The sequence below is a fragment of the Tenrec ecaudatus genome, chromosome 14 (genome assembly GCF_050624435.1).
Source record: "Tenrec ecaudatus isolate mTenEca1 chromosome 14, mTenEca1.hap1, whole genome shotgun sequence".
NCBI classification, from domain to species: domain Eukaryota; kingdom Metazoa; phylum Chordata; class Mammalia; order Afrosoricida; family Tenrecidae; genus Tenrec; species Tenrec ecaudatus.
This window is the reverse complement of record NC_134543.1, coordinates 50,271,834-50,293,134: the sequence shown is the minus strand read 5'-3', so window position 1 is coordinate 50,293,134 and position 21,301 is coordinate 50,271,834. Positions and strand designations below refer to the sequence as shown.

At 41.3% G+C, this 21,301-nt stretch overlaps 1 protein-coding gene across 1 annotated transcript in view; it reads right to left on the bottom strand.

Annotated features, from left to right (window-relative positions):
* Window positions 1-21,224, bottom strand: part of WDHD1 (WD repeat and HMG-box DNA binding protein 1) — a 66,497-nt gene extending 45,273 nt beyond the window's left edge. The window contains exons 1-8 of the mRNA XM_075531338.1: window positions 20,819-21,224; window positions 9,863-9,974; window positions 7,969-8,120; window positions 7,260-7,371; window positions 7,040-7,090; window positions 5,092-5,187; window positions 1,349-1,441; window positions 65-171 (exon numbers count right to left, since the gene is read on the bottom strand). Coding sequence (XP_075387453.1) covers window positions 65-171; window positions 1,349-1,441; window positions 5,092-5,187; window positions 7,040-7,090; window positions 7,260-7,371; window positions 7,969-8,120; window positions 9,863-9,974; window positions 20,819-20,895 — 800 coding nt within the window. The 5' untranslated portion in view covers window positions 20,896-21,224. The remainder of the gene's footprint in view (window positions 1-64; window positions 172-1,348; window positions 1,442-5,091; window positions 5,188-7,039; window positions 7,091-7,259; window positions 7,372-7,968; window positions 8,121-9,862; window positions 9,975-20,818) is intronic.
* Window positions 21,225-21,301: the final 77 nt, after the last annotated feature.

The following is a 21,301-nucleotide window of genomic DNA, read 5'->3' as shown; positions in this document are numbered from 1 at the left end:
ATGACATACAAGTTCATTTCAAGCACACACACACGCACAAGACGAAAGGTAAACTGAATCATACCTTTCTAGGCATTCTTTGGTTTCCACATTCCAGACTATAATTAAGCCATTAATACTGCCTGCAGCTAAATACTGCCCACAGGGAGACCACGTTACTATGTTGAGGGTCTGTAAAGAAAACAGTTAATAAATACCAATTTTGTATAATTTGATACTCAGCCATCATTTTATTTCTAAATTCCAAGTTTCATATCCCTTATTCTTTATAACTTCTATTTAGATCAGATACACTGATGACAGGACAAAGTTTGTTTGCATTTTGAGTTTTTCAATATTATTCAACTGTCACCCGCAGCTATTTTTTTTTTGCTATGAAAAAATTTACACTGGCACAATCTTCAAAACAAAATGCAAAACCCTGGAGATAGGGCAAGGGAGGTGGGGGGAAGATGGGGGGCTGATAACAGTAAGTCCAAGAATGAAGAGACAGTGACTGCGGTGACGCCGCTTCTGAACTATATGCCAAGAAAACCGTGGGGGCAAAAACAGGGGAAGTCTGTCATCTGACAAAGGAACTGAAAGGAGGCAATACCAGGTACAGCAGTTACCATCAAGCTGAAGAGAACTATTAAGAGACCCTTGCTAAGCCATTGCTGACCAACTAGGCCAAGTTTTTACATGTATGCAAAATATGAGACAAGGAGGGAGGAGAGAGAGAGACTGAAATGATAACAGATCAACCTTTTCTGCTGCTCTAAAATTCCAGGCTCACTAACACTAACAGCTGTTACTGATCACGCAACTCCAAGAGACCGGCCCTCGGGCTCGTCAGCACCTTCTCTCAGAGATGTGCCTGTTAGCCTTGCGTATTGTATCCAGCCCAAAGCAGCACACGAAAGAGGTGCCCACCCAGTCACCATCCTGAAACAAACCCGGGGGAAATTTGACTTCATATGCATTAAAGGCAGATTTCCCCATCAAATCTCACCAAGAAAGAGAGGCCAGGTAGACAGGTAGAACCTACAGTACTGTCTAGGTATTGGCCAACGTGAAACATCTGAGGGGTGGGAGGAGGACACATGACAACACCTGGAGCTGTTCAACACAACCGTATGAGGAGCTCTAGTGGAGCAGAGGTTATACATTGGGCTTCTAACTGCAAAGTCAGCAAAGCAAAACTTCCTGCTCCATCAAGTTGGTCTCATCTCGGAAAGTAACAGGGGCAGTGCTACCTGTCCTGTGACGTAACTGTGAGTGGGAGTCGACTCGATGGCAGTGAGAATGTCGGCTAACTATTCATCAAAAATTCTATTTAGCCTATGAAAATCACACTTACAAAACTTACCTGAGAGATGAACTTATCTGAAAGATCAAACTGATTATTCCAAGTTTCTCTTCTATAGAGTTTAACAGACTTTTCCACAGGAATTGCCAGCAACTAATAAGATAGACAAATAAAGTTTACATTAAATTCAATCCCTAGGGGGGAGGGGGGAAAAGAAACAATATTTAGAAAACTAACCCAGTTAAAGTTTAAAGACATAAAAAATAATCTGTTGTTTAATTTGAAACTAACAAAAATTATTACTTGAAATTTTTATAAGAATGGGTAAATGATCACAGAAGGGAAGGGGGGGGGAGGAGAAGGGAGGACAAGCAAGCTATTGGGAATGCTTGATTAGCTGTTTAAGTTGTCAAATACAAAATGATCTTAAATGTAGCCCTCCCACCTAATTCCCAATAAAAATTTAAAGAAAATGTGTAGTTATTAATATTTTATAAAGTATTTCTGGTACAACAAGTAATTGTTAACAATACTGGCTGTTAACTTAAAAGCCAGTAGCTTGAATTCACCAGCCACACAACAGGAGAAAGAAGAGAAATTTTGTTTCTGTAAAGATAACAGCTTAGGAAACTCAATGGAGCATTCTACTCCATCATATAGGGGTGCTCTGGGTCAAAATCAGCAACAGGATTAGTTTTGGTTTTTTCAATGTATTTTATAATACTGCTTCTTAAGTTATCTAAGTCCTTTAGATCTAAAATAATGCAACCCATTTACTAAAAGGAAATCAATCTAGAGTCCTTGAATAGCTTGAAACAAACATTAAATCAAACTCAACATCAAGTCAAATTCTATTCATAAGAACCCTATGAACCACAGAAGAACTGCCCCTTTCGATTTCCAAAGCTGTAAATCTTTACAGAAGCAGAAAGCCCCATCTTTCTCCATTAGGGTATCTGCTGGGTGCACACTGCTGGTCTTGCAGTTAGCTGTCCAACCCGTAAGCCACTACACTACCAGGGCTCCTTAAATGTATTGTTAGACAACATTAAAACAATGTTAATTTAGTTAACTTTTAAATTACATAGAACACCATCATACAAAGAGAAAAATATCTCCCATGTTTCTTTGAGCTCAGCTACTAGTTTTAGTCGAAAACGTACCCTCTTAAAAGTTCACGACAAAAAGGATATATATTTAAAAGACAGTTTTGATGTACCCCTAAATCCTGTTTCTACTCCCCAACACGGACTATGCAAACATGCTGTTGCTAGGTGTCATCAAGTCCGCTCTGAGTCATAAGAAACCCCCAAACAACATAATGAAACACCGTCTGTTCCGGTGCCAGCCTCACAGTGCTGGCTAAGTTTGCGCCAGTTTTTCGATCCATTGCGCCAATACATCTCATGGAGGGCCTTCTTTTCTTAATGACCCTCTTATTTTACCAAGCCCGATGTCCTTCCCTAGAGCCGGCCCCTCTTGAGAACACGCTCCAAGTCCATGAGTCCTGCCATCCTTGCTTTAAGGAGCATTCTGGCTGCACTTCTTCCAGGACAGATTTGTATAATCTTCTGACAGTCTAAAGTATAGTAGCGATTCTTTGTCGACACCATAATTTTTAAAAAAAGAAAAATCTTCTAAGTCCTCCTTATCATCTATGTTGCACAAGCACATAAGGCTTGAGTCAGCTACATTTTACTCTTCAACATGGCACGCTGGCTTTTTAACACGTTAGAAAAGTGCGTGGTGGGACGGTGGGGGTGGGGGAGGGAGAGGAAACAAGAGGAGCTGATACCAAAGGCTCAAATGTTTTGAAAATGATGGTGGCCACGTATGTACAGATGCACTCGATACAACTGCTGTATGGTTTGTTCTAAGAGCTGTAAGAGCCCCTAATAAAAGATTTATTTTTTAAAAATTAAAAGAAAAGGTGTTTGCAGCAGATTTGCCCACTGCGATACGTTGTTCATGTATTTCTTGACTGCTGCTTCTGGGCTCTTGACTGTGGCGCCAAGGGGAATGAAGTCTTTGGAATCTTTAGTCCCGGTGTTCCCTCGTTCACTGGGACGGGACTTAGTGGTCAATCGTAAGAATGTTTGCCTTAGCTCGAGGCGTAGTGCATAATGAAGGGTACTCATCACTCTTCATCGGGAAGGGTTTCAAGTCCTTGATTGTGTTACCTCTCAAAATGGATAAATAAATGTCAACCAGTTCTTTTTGATAAAGTGGCTGTGTATTCCTTCAATCTTCTTTTTAAAAATCATTTCATTGGGGGCTCTTACAGCTCTTATAACCTGCCACACATCGATTGTATCAAGCACATTTGTACATATGTTGCCATCATTTCCTAAACATTCACTTTCTATTTGTGCCCTTGGTGTCAGCTTTCCCCCTCCCCACCCTCGTGACTCCTTGATAAATTAGGATTTTCATATCCTTCCATCTTCTTTTGGTGTTTCCTGCATCACACGACACGTTTCCCAGTCTTTAGTTCTTAGCCTCAGAAATGGGTGCTCTTCCACTTCGGTTTTTGTCCTGTTGTCCACAGGTTCACCACGTGGGAATGGGCTCAATGACGCCTAAGAACATTTTGTTTTACTATTTCACTTTGGAAAACAGAAGAAAATTTGATCCCTTTAAATTACAGTAGAGTCCTGGTAGTGTACTGAGTCAAGCATTGGGCTGCCAACCACAAGGTGAGCAGTTTGAAATCACTAGCCACTCCATGGGAGAAAGACGAGGCTCTCCACTCTCCTAAAGATCTGCAGTCTCAGAAACTCACAGGGGTAGCTCTACTCTGCCCAACAGGTTGCTATGACTCTAAACCGCCTCGCTGGCAGTGAGCTTGGTTTTGTAGGAGTGGGATACTGAGTATACCACAGACTTCCAGAGAATGAACACTCGTCTTAAAAAGCACGGCCAGAACGGTCCTTAGTGGATGGCAAGGGTTCATCTGATTCATTTTGGACATATCACCAGGAAGAACAAGTCCCTGAAAAAGGACACTCTGTGAGGTAAAGCTGGAGGTCAACAGGTAGGAAAGAGCCCCTCAGTGAGATGGACTGATACAGTGGCTTCAACCTTGAGGATAATCCCAGACAAGGCAGTGTTTCTTCCTGTTTGCCTGACTTCACCGCACCTAACAGCAGCATAAGCCCCTTCATGAGGCAAAAGCCAACTTTAAATTCTGCAAGCCTCGGAGTGTTTTAATATCTGATTCTACTAGATTCTCGCTACATATTTCTGCATAAGTTTATCCTACCAATTATGTGTTTTTAATTCACATTAAGCAGATTACTATCTTCCACTACATTTTCTGAAAGGTGAAGGTTCGTACGGTTTGTAAGATAGCTACTGGCTTTGTACATTCACTTTGCTCAGGCACCTTAATGGATTTTCTTTCCTCCTCACCTGATTTTTTGGGGTGTCTAAGTATAGAGGCATTTTACTTACAAATAACAAACATTCTCCTTTCAAGCCTCTCATTTTCGGTGCCGCTTAACTATACCAGTTAGTGTCTTGAAAGTGTTAAAATCTGAGTGATAGGAGGCTGTTTCCACACTTGTTCCACTCAGTGTAAACTTACTGCAAAGTGTGAAGTCAATTCAATCACGCTAAATGCACTTGTTATGAAGAATCTGTAAAAACTTGAAATGTTTTTAAAATCATTTCAGTATTTATTAGTTGGCTTGGAGCTCTAAAATTTATAATACAAATGAAAGTTACAATTTGAAAAATCATCTTACAATCAAAGCTGACAGAACTAGAACAAACGCAAAGGTTGAAAAATATGAGTCACTTACCTTGCCACTTTTAGGCTGCCAAGCAAGTCTGCATATTGATTTTGCATTGATCATGTCATTGCATTTTTGTAGCAGTGGCCAGCTAACAGCACATGTCTAATTATTTAAAAGAAAAAGTAAGTGAGTTCAAAGTCCCCCTTAACAAAATTCTCACGAGAAACTAATGCAGAAATGAGTACTAGATGGTACTCTCAAATTGAGGTCGTTTACTCAAAAAAAAAAAAAACTATTCACTTTAATCTATCATATTTTATCTGCCTAAAGTATTTAAAGTTCTCTAGAAGTATGAAAGGACAAGTCTAAATACTTTTTAGTTATTCCTATACAAAATCGGCAAGTAATATAGTTATTGAATAAAGTTAAAAACAAACGACCAATATGTTAAACCCATACAGTATCTACAAAATTAGAGCTCTCCTATAAATCGCCATGGTAGCAAAATCAGTCCTTTGAATAATTCAAGAATGTAGGGGACTATGGATGATACTGAGGTGCATCTATTTGGGATATTTCGCTGCAAGCAAAATAACCTTTAGAAATGCCTAGCTCTCTCTGAACCACTCAAAAGAATTAACTGCTCCCTGTCATTCTAGAACACACTTCTTTGTGTATCTTTTAAAACCTTTACCAGGCTATGCTCATGTGATCCTTAAAATTAAATGGGGGTCTTCTATTATTTTGGTATCTCCAAATCTACCACAAGGCCCAACATTTAAGAGGCTTTGTAAATATACAGTGATTGAACATTCTTTGATTTACAAACCTAAAAATGAAGCATAGACCTATCATTCCCTATGTGATCAAAAGCAAAAAGTCTCCAATATATTTATTTTGTATTACATTATTAGGAAATTTGAGCACAAACGCATATTAAAGCTATTCAAAGAGATAAAGTGAAACAACAATCTAGCCTAGTCATACAAATATACAAGGAGATACCCCCCCCCCAAAAAAAAAAACCAGAATTACACTTGGCAGAGCGGAGCTCACGGAGTACGCATTTTTCCCGCTAAGTGAGCATCCAGCAATTTGCTGAGTTATTATTGCACTCAGTGACATCACCCGGGAAGATTCTCACTGGTCAGTGAATTTTTTTGTAAAAGCAGTTTTGCTCCAACCTCATTTTTTGTAATGGCTGAGACTTAAGCATACGGCTGTGAAGTTCTGTTTCCTGCTTGGAAAAAATGCCACAGGAACTGGTGTGATGTTGAACACAGCTTACAAGGACATTGCTATGGGAAAAACTCAAGTGTATGAGCTGGTTTTCTCGTTTCAAAAAAGGTGAAATGTCATTTGATTATAAACCTCATTTTGGACGTCTGTCAACTTCCCGAATGGATGAAAATATCAAGTCATAGTGCATGTGGAGTTTGTTCCACCAGGTCAGACTGTTAATCAAGCTTTCAATTTAGAGGTTCTGAAAAGAATGCATAACAGTGTGTGACAAGAAAGACCTGATTTGTGGCAGACGGGGGACTGGTTTTGCCACCACCACAATGCACCTGCTCACACAGCCATCTCGGTGCACCAGTTTTGACAAAAATCAGCATGCCTCTCTCTTGCTCCACAAACCTGACTTCACCGGACCTCGCTTGTGCAACTTCTTTTTGTTTCTGAGAATGATGAGGAACATGAAAGGACAATGATTTCATAAAGTAGAAGAGGTGAAGAAAAACCTAAGGGAGGTGCTGTCAGCCATCCAAACAGACAAGTTTGAAATGTTTCCAAGAATGGAATTGCAGATTTGACAAATGTATTAAGTGCAATGGAGAGCACTTTGAAGCCCCATCATCTCTAAAAACTTTGAAGGTGTTAAGGTTGTTTTGTAAAAAAATTTAAATACATAGATTTGAAAAAGTAATCTATGTTTTTTGGGGGTACCCCCTCATATATACCCATTCTATGCAGGAAAGAGAGAAAAATGGTAAATGTAAATTCATGTATTTACCTGGTCTGAAATTTGCCACACTTTGACACATCCATCACAACTGGCTGATGCCTGTCGGGAGAAACAACAGATTTCTCTACACAGATAGCCATGCTGCCATGTGGAAGACTGGGTCAACTAAGATATCAAATAACCTTTTAACGATGTAAAATTTTCTGCTAATTCTCTTACAATTTAAAAAACATCCCAGAAGGCAGCAGAGAGAGGGAAAAATGATTACCAGAAAGATGTCCTTAGGGTCAAAAGAAAGACTTAGGACCGGGGCATCATGTCCTCGAAGTGTTTTCTGCTGGCTACTGTCCATCACCTCCACAACTTTGACTATAAAGTCACTATGAACGATAAGAAGGATGCTCATGAATAAAAGTCTCTCTTTACAAGATAGGGCCCAACTATACAGAAGTAAATGCCATTATTCTTTAGCAGTCTGTGAACGTCCACTTTCTGAATGTAATGATTTGCCTGTAGTTTGGGTGCATAAACATGCTAAAAGCGCAAGTCATGGTGCCTCATCTGTTAACATATAAACCTGTCCTCTGAACCTTCTTGAGTTATCACTGCCACTTCCATTACTTGCTAAGCTAATTACACCCACCATTCATAAATGTACACTATGCCTTTCAGTCCACCTCCCTACTCAATCCTTTCTTTATTTATATTTCTAATGAAAAATCAGCATCAAGAGAAACAGCAAGATTCCTGATTATGCCATCTAGTTTCTACCTAAAAGTATTTTTTTCAAAATTTCAAGTCAATCATGTTTACCTCAATCGTTTTCAGTATTTCATTTATAAAGAAGCAAAGTTTGTCCTCAACCTCTTTACTAGATAAGAGACGTGGGAGCCTAGAAATGTTAGCCTAGAACCAATGAATGGAGTTACTCTGTTCCAGCAATATTTCCTTTTCTGCTGTCAGCGAATCTTATTTACCTGGACCCAGCAGCAATTCTAGCACCGTCTCCATTAAAGACCACATGGTTTGCATTTGTGGTAAAGCGAGTCAATATGCCATCTGGAACTCCTTCCGGAAAAGTGTGCACTTGAACAGTATTGTTAGATACAGCAGTGACCAATTTTCCCTTCTAAAAAGACAAGTAACGGTAAGAAACATTAGTAAAACCAACCCAAGTCGACTGGGAAATTTTCTGTAGTTCAAGGTCCTGTAAAAAAATGAGAAACTTCATAAATATAGGTCAGGTCAAGAGAAAAATATCACCCATTGTATAATTTCCGGAAGTGCACATTAGCAAGAAAAATTTGCTACCTTTAGAAAACTCAATTACCTCTTCAGCAGCCAATCTTTTTTATTTTTTAAATCATTTCACTGGGGGCTCATACAACTCATCACAATCCATACATACATCTATTGTACAAAGCACATTTGTACATTCGTTACCCTCATCATTCTCAAAACATTTGCTCTCCACGTAAGCCCCTGGCATCAGCTCATTTTTCTCCCATCCTCCCCTCTCCCTCATGAACCCTTGATAATTTATAAATTATTATTTTGTCATATCTTACACTGTCTGCCGTCTCCTTTTACTCACTTTTCTGTTGTCCATCCCCCAGGGAGGGGGTTATATGTAGATCCCTGTAATCGGTTACCCCTCTCTACCCCACCCTTCCTCCACCCTCCCGGTATTGTCACTCTCAGCACTGGTCCTAAAGGGGTCATCTGTCCTGGATTCCCTGTGTCTCCAGTTCCTATCTGTACCAGTGTACATCCTCTGATATAGCCAGACTTGCAAGGTAGAATGAGGATCATGATTGGGGGGGGGGGGGGAGGAAGCATTTAAGAACTAGAGGAAAGTTGTTATGTTTCACCGTTGCTACACTGCACCCTGACCACCAGCCAATCTTGTAGCTTCTAAATTTTCCTGGGAAACTGGTGAGAAAATTGATAGTATTTTTATGGAATTCTGAGTGTCATAAAAGAATTTGTTTTTTACCCAGAGAGTCAACATCAAGTCTCAATGAGGAGAGAGCTCATCAGAAAACACAGTGGGTTCGTGTCTAGAGTGTGACTCTATTTCCCACAATCCAACTATTATACACCTTTTTTGCAACAAGGCAAAGTCAAAATGCAGCATTCAGGGCTTTTTAAAGGCATTAAGTAAGTTTTATAATTTAAAAAGCAGGCAGCTGGGAACCAATCACAATGATCTACATATAATCTCCTCACCGGGGGATGGACAACAGAGAAATGGGTAAAGGGAGACACCGGTCAGTGTAAGACATGACAAAATAATATCAATTTATAAATTATCAAGGGTTCATGAGGGAGGGTGGGAAAAAATGATACCAAGGGCTCAAGTAGAAAGAAAGTATTTTGAAAATGATGACGGCAACAAATGTACAAATGTGCTTGTATATGTATGCATGTATTGTGACAAGAGCTGTATGAACCCCCAAAAAAATGATTTTAAAGAAGAAAGAAAAGCAGGCAGCATTCCCTTTGTAAGGCTTTAATGTAAGAATTGTAAAAGGTAAAGCATCTACTGCTGAGCTTTAATTTGATGACTTCTTTGTTGTTGTGAGGTGCCACTGAGTTTTTCTGGTTCTGACCCTACATACAAGAGAGAGAAATATTGCCTGGTCCTGTGCCCTAACATTTTAACACCCATTAATTACCATGAATAAACTATTTGCACTTAACCTTTAAAACTGGGGGGCAGTGACTGGCATTATTGTACATATTACTATTTAATAAGCATCAAAAAGGAACCTCTATATTCAAAACATCTATAAAAAGATTTATCATTCAAGCATAAGTTACATTCCAATATCATTTTATGTCTCTAATAGAACTTAAAACAATTCCTACCTTCAAAGCACAGGAATATGCCTTTTCTCCTACATTGATTGACTTAGGGTCATCATCATCCAAGTCTTCCCAAATCCTCACGTCCCCATCACTTCCACAAGTCACAATACAGCTGCAAAGGAAATGCACGCTTTAAATAGGCACCTTCGTATTAATGTTTCTAACAGGACAGAGCTAATAATTAGTTTTTGTTTTTCTCGGTGTACACACATTAACCTCAGTAACTGCTAAGCGTCTATAAAATGAATGGTGAGTTCAATGCTTTCTACAGGTCCTCCTTAGCCTGACATTCTCTACTTAGATATAATCACGCAAGACAGATGAATGTGTAACTGCTGTAACAGCAAGGACCATGTCTGCTTACCACTGCAAGCACCAAGCAAGGTTCATGACAGCAGACAGGCCTGCTAAGTGTGTTACGGAGGTCTGTATCCTTTTGAAACCTTGTACTCTAAGTGATTTTATTAACTTAAGGCATGCGTCATCTAGACACATACCAAAGCAAATATATATATATATAACCTATTATAAACGGTAAAAGAGAAGGTGTGGGGAAATTGTAACCTTTCCCTGCGGCTGGTAAGAATGCAAAAACGGTTCAAGCACTATGGAAAGCCTTTAGGCAGCTCCCTAAAAAAGGCGAGACACAGAACTGTCAGATGATCCAACAATTTCACTCCTATGCTATACTCAAGACATCTGAGAGCAACACGGACCGAGGCGCGACAGCCAGCGCTCACTCGGCACTGCTCGCAACACTGACAAGGCGGACAGAGGGCTGTGCTTTGTTCAAAACGTGGGGCCACACAGAGCAAGCCAAAGAAAGCAAGCCAGTCGTGACCCACGCTACAACATGGGTCGGCGCCCACAAACCTGCTAGCGGAAATGAGTCCATCACAAAAGAAAACGTACTGCAAGCTCTTACGTAAGTGAGCAAAGAATCGGCAAATGTTTCAGGATTCAGCTTCATTAGTAGTTACTAGTAGTTACTTCATTAGTAGTTACTAGGGGAGGGAGAGCTTTTGTTTAATGGCTTGTTTGTGGTGACGGGAAATTCGGCAACAGCGAGGGTGGTGGTGGCATAGCATGATCTCTGAAACTGCCATCACCACATTGCGCGCTCAAAGATGCTGACATGACCATGTGTTTCAGAGTTTTATTTTTTACAAGAAAAAGGAAAAGAGAACAACTACAGATATTCTGAAAAGATTATTTCCACTTGGGAAAAGCATAAAGGTTGAAAAGAAAAGTGGTATAGCAACTTGTTTTACTGTCGTTTATAGAGTGGTTTGCTTGGTTAACAAACTGGAGATCTGAGGCCACCCCGGGTCAAGCAAGACGATGGGGGCAGATTTTCTCAGTGTGTGCTCACTTCATTGTCTCCGTGCCATTTTGGTCACTCTCACAATAATCCCCCCCCCCCACACACACACACAGACACACAGTGCGAAGGCAAATGGACTTTTACACTGAAAACCAAAATGAAAAATCTGTGAGACTTGCTTTACTTCATTATTCGCCCTATTGAGATCACCTGGAATTGAATTCCCACTATCTCAGAAGCAGGCCTGCATTTACACTGGGAGTCAAGACGAGTAGAACTAGATACGTTAACACAGGTAAGGAGTTTCAAATATGAGCCAAATTACACGAGGAAAGCAAAGTATTGCTCTAAAATCTGAAACTTGAATTAAACAAACAAAAACCCCTCAAATGTGAAGTTATGTTTCTCGACATGTCCTGTGACTAGATCTGGACACCTCGGAAGTTGGTATTTTGGTCTCTCTAAGCCTTTTGGACGAGTTCTGTGCTCTTTGACTGACACCATGTCAGAACAGCAGTTTGTGTCTCCTTGAGGGCCCCAAGTCACACTCCTCTTCAACGTACTTGGAGCTATGAGAACAAAAAGAAGTCTGAAGGAGCAAGGCCGGGGGTAGAGGGAATGGGATAAGGTTTCCTACTCAAATTCTCTTAAGACGGCGGGGATTAACCCTCAGATAACGAGCAGGTACACTGTCCTGATGGGACAAAACTCCTCATCACAACTCCCCTGGCCCTTTTCCACCACTGCAGTTTTCCATTTTCTTAAGCATCTCCCCAATAAGCCTTCCCGATCATCTTGTGTCCTAGAAAATCTCTCAGGATGATTCCTTAGGAGTTCCCAAACACCAAGCTCCTCCGTGTCGTGAATGTAATTGGCCAGCAGATCCTCTTAGAAGCTAATGACAAAGGCAAGAGTTGTTTCCGAGGGGGCCATCCACTTAGTATAGAAACATGTTTAAAGCGGTTTAGCTTGGAATGAACCTGTGTGTGAGAACTGGAACCCTAGTAGCAGCTGGCTTTGACATCCTCTCAGAAGTGAGAAAAGTACTGGGGAGTTTATCTGAAAGAGATTAATCCAGGGGTCCTCCTGTGGGAAGTGACTTTACGCCACTAAGAGCTTGGATTTCCTTCTCAGGAAACAGGGCTGTAAGTCTGTGTGCCCAGGGCATGCTTGGTCCATGCAGAGTTGGGCATTTGTCCTGGAGTTTGGACACAGCCAGGATTAGTAGCTGAGGTGGATCTGTTAGCTCTCGTTGCACTTACTGCCTTTGCCCTAGCTTCTCTGAGATGTGTGACCCAGAGAAATCAACATAGATCTTGATCTAACATGTGGTTAAATCTGAAAGATGATCAGTGATAATCCATCTCTGTTTTTCCAACCTTTTCCTGCTATCAAGGAGCCCTAGTGACATAATGGGTCACACTAATCACAAGGTCGGCATTTGAAACTGCCTGCTGGTCCTCAGGAGAAAAAGGAAGCTTTCTACTCCTGTAAGAACTCAGTCTCCAAAACCCCCTCGGGCAGTTTTGGTCTGTCCGGTAAGGTCACTGTGTTGGAATCGACTTGATGGCAATGAGTTTGGAGTTCTCTTACTGCAATGTTATTATCACCTTCTTTCAAGTACAGCAGGCAAGACATGCAATGATCAAACTAGAGTGAATTTTAACCTGAGTTCCTGGAGATAGCGATCTCCATCTCTGGTGTCAATGGGTATTAGATGCCCTACCACCTCCCACAGTCTCCTTTTATTATTGATCTCTGGCTACAGTAGGGGTTATGAAATATCTACTGACTTCTCGGTGTCTCAGACAGGTGCACCAATGGAGAGGTACTTGTGCCAGATGGAGGGTCCAGTGAAAATGGAAATATAGAGGAATAAATGAGATATATATGCAGGAAAGCTAGTGGAGCAGTCCTGGAAGAGCTGAGTGGCCCAAGTGTTCTTACCAGAGTGATTATGTCATTTATTGTATGTGGTAAAACTACCAATTCATTTTACTGTTTGGCTATTCTTTTAAAAGTCTGCAGAAATTAAAAAACAAAACCCTTTCGTAGTACCAAGAAAAAAGTTTCAAGTACAAGTTAATATAAAATTAAATACTTTCTATTCCTCAAGAAAACTGAAATGGCCAGCAGGGCATAGGATGTCTGGTGGGGCTTGATCAAAGGCAATGCAACCGAGGAATGACTGAAACACGAATAAAGGCCGAACATGATAGTGGGACCAGAGGAAAGAAAAAGGAAATAGAGGAAAGAACCAGGGGGTAAAGGGCACTTACAGAGGTCTAAATACAGGCTTGTACATATGTAAATATACTTATATATAACAATAGGGAAATAGATCTATGTGCATACATTTTTATGTTAAGTATTAAGGCAGGAGATGGACATTGGGCCTTGACTAAAGTACTTCCTCAATGTGAGAACAATTTTTTCTATTAACCTGGCATTCTGTGATGCTTAGTTTTCCGACATGATCACTGATGACAAAAACGGTGCATAGGCAAATGTGGTGAAGAAAGTTGACGGTGCCCAGCTATCAAAGGATATAGACTCGAAATCTTTCTGAGAATAGAAAGCCTGATCTTTTCCCTACAGAGCAAATGGTGGTTTTGAACGGATGACCTTTCTGTTAGCAGCCCAACACATTACCCACTAAGCTACCAGGGTGCTAGAGGGTTTCTAGGTGTCAGAATTGACTCAAAGGCAGTGAGGGTATTTTTTTAAAGTACACACTAAGGAGCTGAGTTTTAATTCAACTAATTTTAATTAATTTAAATTGAAGTAGCCACAAGTGGCTCCAGACTAGACACCCCTGCACTTCAAGCTGACACTCTAAATTAATTTTGCTCACTTTCATTTCTCCTGTTCTAGTGCAAATATGAAAAATTACCTGACAGTTGCTGAGGTGTTGTGTCCATTAGCAACAGCAACAATAACAAAAAAACCTTCTCAGTTAAATTGTGTTTTATATCAATGTCATAGGTTTTAAATAAAAACCAGTCACATTAATTCTAATAATGATTTACTCTGCCCTTCAATGCAAAGAAATAAAGTAAAGCTTTTATTTTAGAAGTTCATTCTGATTAAAGTGAAATATCTAATATTAGTTCTACTAACTTAATTCAGTTGAGACTTCAACACTAAAAATGGCATTAATAATATAAATATGTAAAATTTGGGAGAGCACAGCATTGTGCTAAAAGCAATGTTCTTACTAACTCAAGAAATTTATGACACACAAATGTAGTTAGAACGTGTGGCACTTAGGATGTTGTGTCCTTGAATGAACAAGTACTGTCCGTTGACTGAGTACAAATGAATTATAAATTGTTACTATACTAATCAAAAAAGGAAACCAAAATTGTCAATTTTCCAGTTAATTTTATTTATACTCAGAACAACTGAACCGCAACATTTTTGTAAAGAACAAAACAAAACAGAAGCTGACATTGAGTATGGTTATAGATTGAACTGTACCTCCCCACAAAATAGGGTTAAAATAGTCAAGGGGCTTCTCCCTGGAGTGTCCGGTGTCTCCCCTCTTCTTACCAGAGAAGAGGAAGGAGAAGTGACTGAGGAAGGGGACCTGACAACTACTTAGAAACGTTAGGAGCAAAATGTGTTCTTTGTCCTTGGGGTCCTGCCCTTGAGAAGCTCCTGAACGCAAGGAAGACTGGAATTGGGACACACGAGATCTCTATCAACACCACGCCAACAAACAGGTGTTGAAAGGAAACAAGGATCTTCCCCCCATGGCCAAGCAAGAGAACCCTTCCCCGAGAGCTAGTGCTCTGAGTTTGCACCGTGACCTTATTAAACGATGCTTGCGTAGGCCGTGCCCATGTGGTACTTCTGTCACAGCAGCGCTAGGCAACTAAGACAAATACAAGGTAGGTCTTTAGCCTTGCAGTACCTGCCTTGTCTCGCTGTTGGCCATCATTCAGTTTTAAAATGCTTGAGTCTTTGAAGAATGACTCTGTAAGACACAACCCTAGTGTTCTATGATTAGAAACAAGTACTCTAAATCTTGATTGCATTTTGATAGAATCCAGGTAGAAATCTTTCATCAAAGAAGTCAACATAAGCTTTGAAGATTCTAGCAGAATCCAATTAATGAAAATAACACTTACAAACAGGGTGACACTGAAATTCATCCCTAGCAAAGCAAATAGTAATTAAACAACTGAGTATTTAAAGCTGAAATAGTGAATGGCTTAATTTTGAAATTCTGGGATTACACTTTGGAATATCTTGACTTGTGGGAAGAATCTTTTAATGGAATACCTATTTTTAATTGTATAAATTTATGTTCTGTGGGATTGAAAAGGCTTAAAATTAATTTCATTGAGATTCTTCCAGTGAGTAGAATTTGCTTTGAGTTTACCAGGTACCTGACCCAGAAGATAAGAGTTTTCCCATAGGAAAAATACAACTTTAACTGAAGCCAATTATGAGAAAAATTAAAAGATGATCAGGAGGAAATTACATTTTTCAGAAAAGTAGCTGTACCATCATGTTAGGCAGAGTAGAGCTGCCCCTATGAGCTTCTGAGACAGTACCTCTTCAAGGGAGTAGAAAACCTCATCTTTCTCCTGAGCAGCAACTGGTAGTTTCAAACTGCTGACCTTGTGATTAATAGCCCAACTCATAACCACCACACCACCAGGGCTCCTTATGGTTAGACTCTATGTTTAAATAAGTAATATAAAGAAAAGCTTGGGTAGTCTACTACCACCCTTTATTTCAAGGGAAAAATGTGTTGAAAATGGTTTTGTTTTAAATAGACTCAATGAATAGATCTACCGAACAATTTCTCAGTCAAGAAATGGTTCAAGAAATTAAATAATTTTAATTATGTTTAAGCCACTCTTCCCATTGTCACAGCAATGCTCTGGGTTTAGAGGGTAAGTTTTAAAAGCCACTGCACATTTCTGAGCACAAGGACTAATTTTATCATTATTTTATATTTATGACATAACAGAGAAGCTAATGATTACCAAAGGCATTTCCTACCACACAGGCTCTCATGCTCACAGAGCAATCAATGTTCCTTCCCTGATCTGATTGCCTGCTACCGCACAACCTTTTCACGAGCCTTCTGGGAATTATGATAAGGCCCCAGCACAATCTCTTCCTCCTCAGCCTTTTCTCTGGACATTCCCCTGAGGATGCTGCTTCCCCTTCAGCACCCTTAGTGGTGGCTGGTTTCTTTCCCACAGCATTCTGGGTATGGACATGGCTCTTCCTCCCACTGCATTACTACTTCCATTTAATGGCCGAACCCTACTCTCGTTTTTCTTAAAAAAAAAAAAAAAAATTAACTTTGCCTTCAAACTATATACAGATTTCTAAAGAGAAATGGCCCCTGTTCTGTAAGGTTTTAGCACTTTACTCACTGTAATCTCTCCAACACTATGCCTGCCCTAGTTCTCGGCATTTTCAATATCCAGATAGATGAACACTCTGGTATGTACTCTTGTTTTCTCAGTGTGTTGAATTTTTCTACTCCAATAACCTAGTCTTCCAGCTTACCTCGGCCACTCACTCTCATGGCCATAACCCAGATGCTATCTTTATCTAACTGCAACTGCTTCATAATCTCGGTTTTAATCATCTAAGTCTCTATTTATATATACTCTTTACCCAAGTCACTGTGGTTGAACTGACTTGAATTCACAGTGAGAATCTTTCTCCTAAAAAAAGGGTACCTGCCTCGCTGTTGGGGAATTAGACCCCAGTCTTCCATGTGATAGGCAGGGGTACTCACTACTACAGCGGACGATCAGCACCCTAACTCCAGTACTTGAACTTCTTTTCCTATCTACAAAGCATTGGACACCATCTCTATACCAAAACAGCCACCTGGTCTGTCAATCTGCTGTCCTCAATGTAAAGCCACTGCCATGCAGTGAATTCTGACTCCTAGTGATCCTGTACAGGGTTTCCAAGACTACAGATCTTTACAGGGACAGCTAGCCTCCTCTTTCTTTCATACTCAAAGTAAGAAAACAAAAATCCTCACAACTGATGTGAAACAGAGAAAAGCCTGAAGTTGTCAAGGATTTCATCTGACCTGGATTCATCAACTCTCCCAGAACAACAGAAATAAAAGGATGTGTGCATTGGGCAAATCTGCAAAACTGTCACTTCGAGAACTAAGGTGTGCCTAACCCAAACCATGGTATTTTCAATCGCCTCACATGCATCTGAATGCCAGATAATGAATAAGGAAGACCAGAGAATTGATGCGTTTGAGTTATGATGCTGGTGAAAACTAGGGAACGTTCCACTGACTGACAGAACAATAAACCAGTCTTCTTGGAAGGACAGCCAGAAGGCTCCTGAGAAGTGAGGATGGCAGGACTTCACCTCACATACTTTGGGCATGTTATCAGGAAAGACAAGTCCCTGGAAAAGGACATCGAACTTGGTAATGTAGAAGGGAATCGAAAGAGAGGAAGCCCTGCAATGAGATGGAATGACACCGTGGTTGAACGATGATCTCAAGTGTAACAATTGTGAGGACGTGGCAAGACTGGGCAGTGTTTCATTCTATTGTACGTAGGGTCGCGCTGAGTTTAAATCAACTCAACAGCCTGAACAACACTAAAAACACACACTAATGAATCCCAAATTTTGGTTCTCAGACAGGATCCTGACCCTGAATTCCAGGAGGCACTAGGTTTGAGCTGTTGTTGTTAGGTGCCATCAAGTCAGTTTGAGCTAAAACTAAAGATTTCCATCTCTAGTTTATATTTTCCAAGTCTCAGACCCAATTTTCTGTCTCCTTTACATCTCCACTTGAACATCCCCAAGAAATCCGGTTCTCCCCGTGCCCAAATAGACTCAGAACCTCTTCCCTTTGTTCCACCTCTAAATTATGTTCCTGCCCAATTGCGCCATTCAAAAGCATGCAACGATGCAGGAAGCATCGAGAGAGGATGGGACTACTCAAGAGTCACTGTCTCAAAAAGAGCTAGTCTACATTCCACCAAACAGGAGGCAGCATATGTGCAAGAACCAATGGGGCTGAAGGAAGCATTAGTCACAAACGAGGCTCCAGAAATTAACAGAATACCCATCGAAATGTTTCAGCAAGCACTGGAAGCACTTACTCATCTATGCCAACATTTAGACAGCTACCTGGCCAACTGACTGTGTTTGTGCCCATTCCAATGAAAGGTAACCCACCAGCATGCTCAAACTACAGAATGATACCAACAGAATGTTCAAACTATAGAATGATACTGTTGATATCACACACAAGTAACGTTTTGCTTCTGATGGCCCAATGGTTGCAACAGTACATGGACAGGAGTTCAGGCAGGATTTAAGAGGACATGGAATAAGGGATATCATTGCTGATGCAAGATGGATCTTGGCTCAGAGCAGAGAATGCCAGAAAGATGCTTACTTGTTTTATTGACTTTGCAAAGGCATTCGATTATGTGGACTGTAACAAGCTCTGGATCACCTCGAGAAGAATGGGAATTCCAGAACACTTCACTGTGCTCACTAGGAACTTGTACACGAATCAAGAGACAGTTGTGCAAACAGAAGAAAGGAATACTGCATGGTTTATAAATCGGGAAAGGTGTGTGTGTCAGTGTTGTATCCTCTCACCATATTGGGTCAACCTGTGTGCTGAGCAAATCATCATAGAAACTGGATCATAAGACTGTGGCATCAGGTTTGGAGGAAGGCGTATTAACAACATGATATGCAGATGACACAACCTTCTTGCTGAAAGTAAGGAGGACTTGAAGTACTTGCTGATGAAGATCAAGGAGTATAGCCTTTAGTATGGATTACAACTCAATGCAAGGAAGACCAAAATCCTTATAACTGGACCAACAGGTAACAGCATCATAAATGGAGAAAAGGTTGAATTTGTCAAGGATTTTGTCTTGCTTGGATCCACAATCAGTGCTCATGGAAGCAGAAGTCGAGAGACCAAAAGATGAACTACATTAAGTAAATCCACTGCCCAAGACCTCTCTGGAGTACTGGAGAAAGGCTGATGCTTTGAGGACTGAGGTGAACCTGACACAAGCCATGGTATTCTCCTTATGCATCATATGCATATCAAAGCTGGACACTGAATAAAGATCTAAAAATGAATAAATAACTGACACATTTGAACTGTGGTGCTAGAGTAAGATATGGGAAGTACCATGGACTGCTATTGGAAGAAGTAAGACCAGAGTGCTTCTTAGAGGCAACGGTAGCAAGACTTGTCTTACACACTTTGGACTTATTATCAGGCGAGACCAGTCCCTGGAAAAGGACATCATGTTTGGTTAAGTGGAAGGGTACTGAAAAAGAGTAAGGCCCTCAACAAGATGGCTTGACCCAGTGGCTGCAGCAATGGGCTCAGGCGTAGGAACCACTGTGAGAATGGCACAAGACCGTGCAATGTGTCCTTCTGTTGTGTAGAGGGTTGCTATGGGTTGGAGTCAACTGGATGGCACCTGACACCAACTACCATTCAGGTAACTTCCTGTCGTCCTGCTAACTCCCTCTTCATCACCAGCAATATCTGCTCCATCCTGTTAGCCTGATCTTTTAAACGGTTGCTGCTTGTATCTTTTCTATAGACCCATCTCGACCTCAGTTCAAACTTCCATATTCAACCAGCCTAACGGCGGCACCTCCTCAAAGTCCCTCCGCATCCATTCCTGCTCCTTCTAAAATTCATTTCCCGTGTATCTTTTCAACAAGAATCGGATTGTATCTCCTTCCTACTTCACACCTATAATAAGCTTTCTTTTAGGATTAAAAAGATCTTTAATAAAGCTCAGCAGGCCTTATATAGGCTGCCCATTGCCTATCACAGAATCCCATCAGCCTCTATGTTTCTATTTCAGTTATTTGAGTACAGCAGTACTATGGTCCCTGCCAACCTAGGATCCTTGCACACAAAATGTGCCCACTCCTTGGAATGTCACTACACCCCCATGCACTGCCACACGTTCCATGATGTTATTCAATCTTTAGATTTCATCTCAAGAAACACTTCAGCCAAGAAGCCTTCCCTACCTCCTCAAACTAGATCAGTTTTCCTTCATATATACTCACCGCGGCACATCTTGCTCTCTAAGTATATTTCCAGTATATGTTTATTTGTTTGGTTAATTATGTTCAATGTCTGTCAGTCCAAAAAGACCTTCAGTTTGAGGTGGGTAAAGATTGTGCCATGTTTGCACTGTTGTATCTCCAGCCCCCAGCAGAGAAGACACTCAAATATTTTTTGATTAATGTATCTGCAGATGAGGAAGACCGTCGGGTGCACAACTGGCCACACAATGAGAAGCTAGGCAGGTAAAGGCCCCGTGACAATTCTGGGAAATGATCACTGTTGGTAAGGAAGGGAACAGTCATTAGGGAATCTCACATCTTCCCTGGAAGCCTGTCTCTACACTTCTTAACTTTTTGACTTACTAAAACTACCTCTGACATTCCAAGTCAATCAATCTGAAGAAAACATATCTGCCATTTTTAAAAGATCTCAACATGACTTCTCCACCTGCGAGAGTCCTTTGAGGCTGAGAGGCTGTATGGCAAGGAAGAGTACGGGTTCTAATCACACTTACGCTGAAGTAGTCATTTTGCTTCTTAAAGCCTCTTACCTCCCAGAGTCATCAAAGCTGACATCTGTGTGTCCTTCTGTATGTCCATATCTCATTGGCTTCTGTATGGCGGGCATCTTTTCTGTTACCCTGCTGGAGATGTTCTATGAAAGCGAGTCCTAGTGTTTTCCAAGGCAGCCACGCAAACGGGCGTCGGGGTGGGCGGCGGGCTGAGGGAAGCAGCCAGGCGGGTCTCCTCCCGGGCACGCCGCGCAGCTGTTTCCCGCTCCCGAGCGGCACAGGCAGCACTGCGGCAGGGCCCGTCAGACACTAAGGCAGGAGGGCGGCACGCTTGTCCTCGGTGGGCTGCACGGGCCGCAGGAGCGGAAACTCACCCAGGAGACGCGCCTCCGCAGCAGAGCACAAGCGCGACGCCGGCGCCAGCGGACCGCCGCTTCCCGCGCTCAGCGCCGCTGGCGGCACCGCGCGTGCGCCGCCCCGCCCCCCCGCGCAGGCGCAGGCGCAGACGGAGGTCGCGGGCTG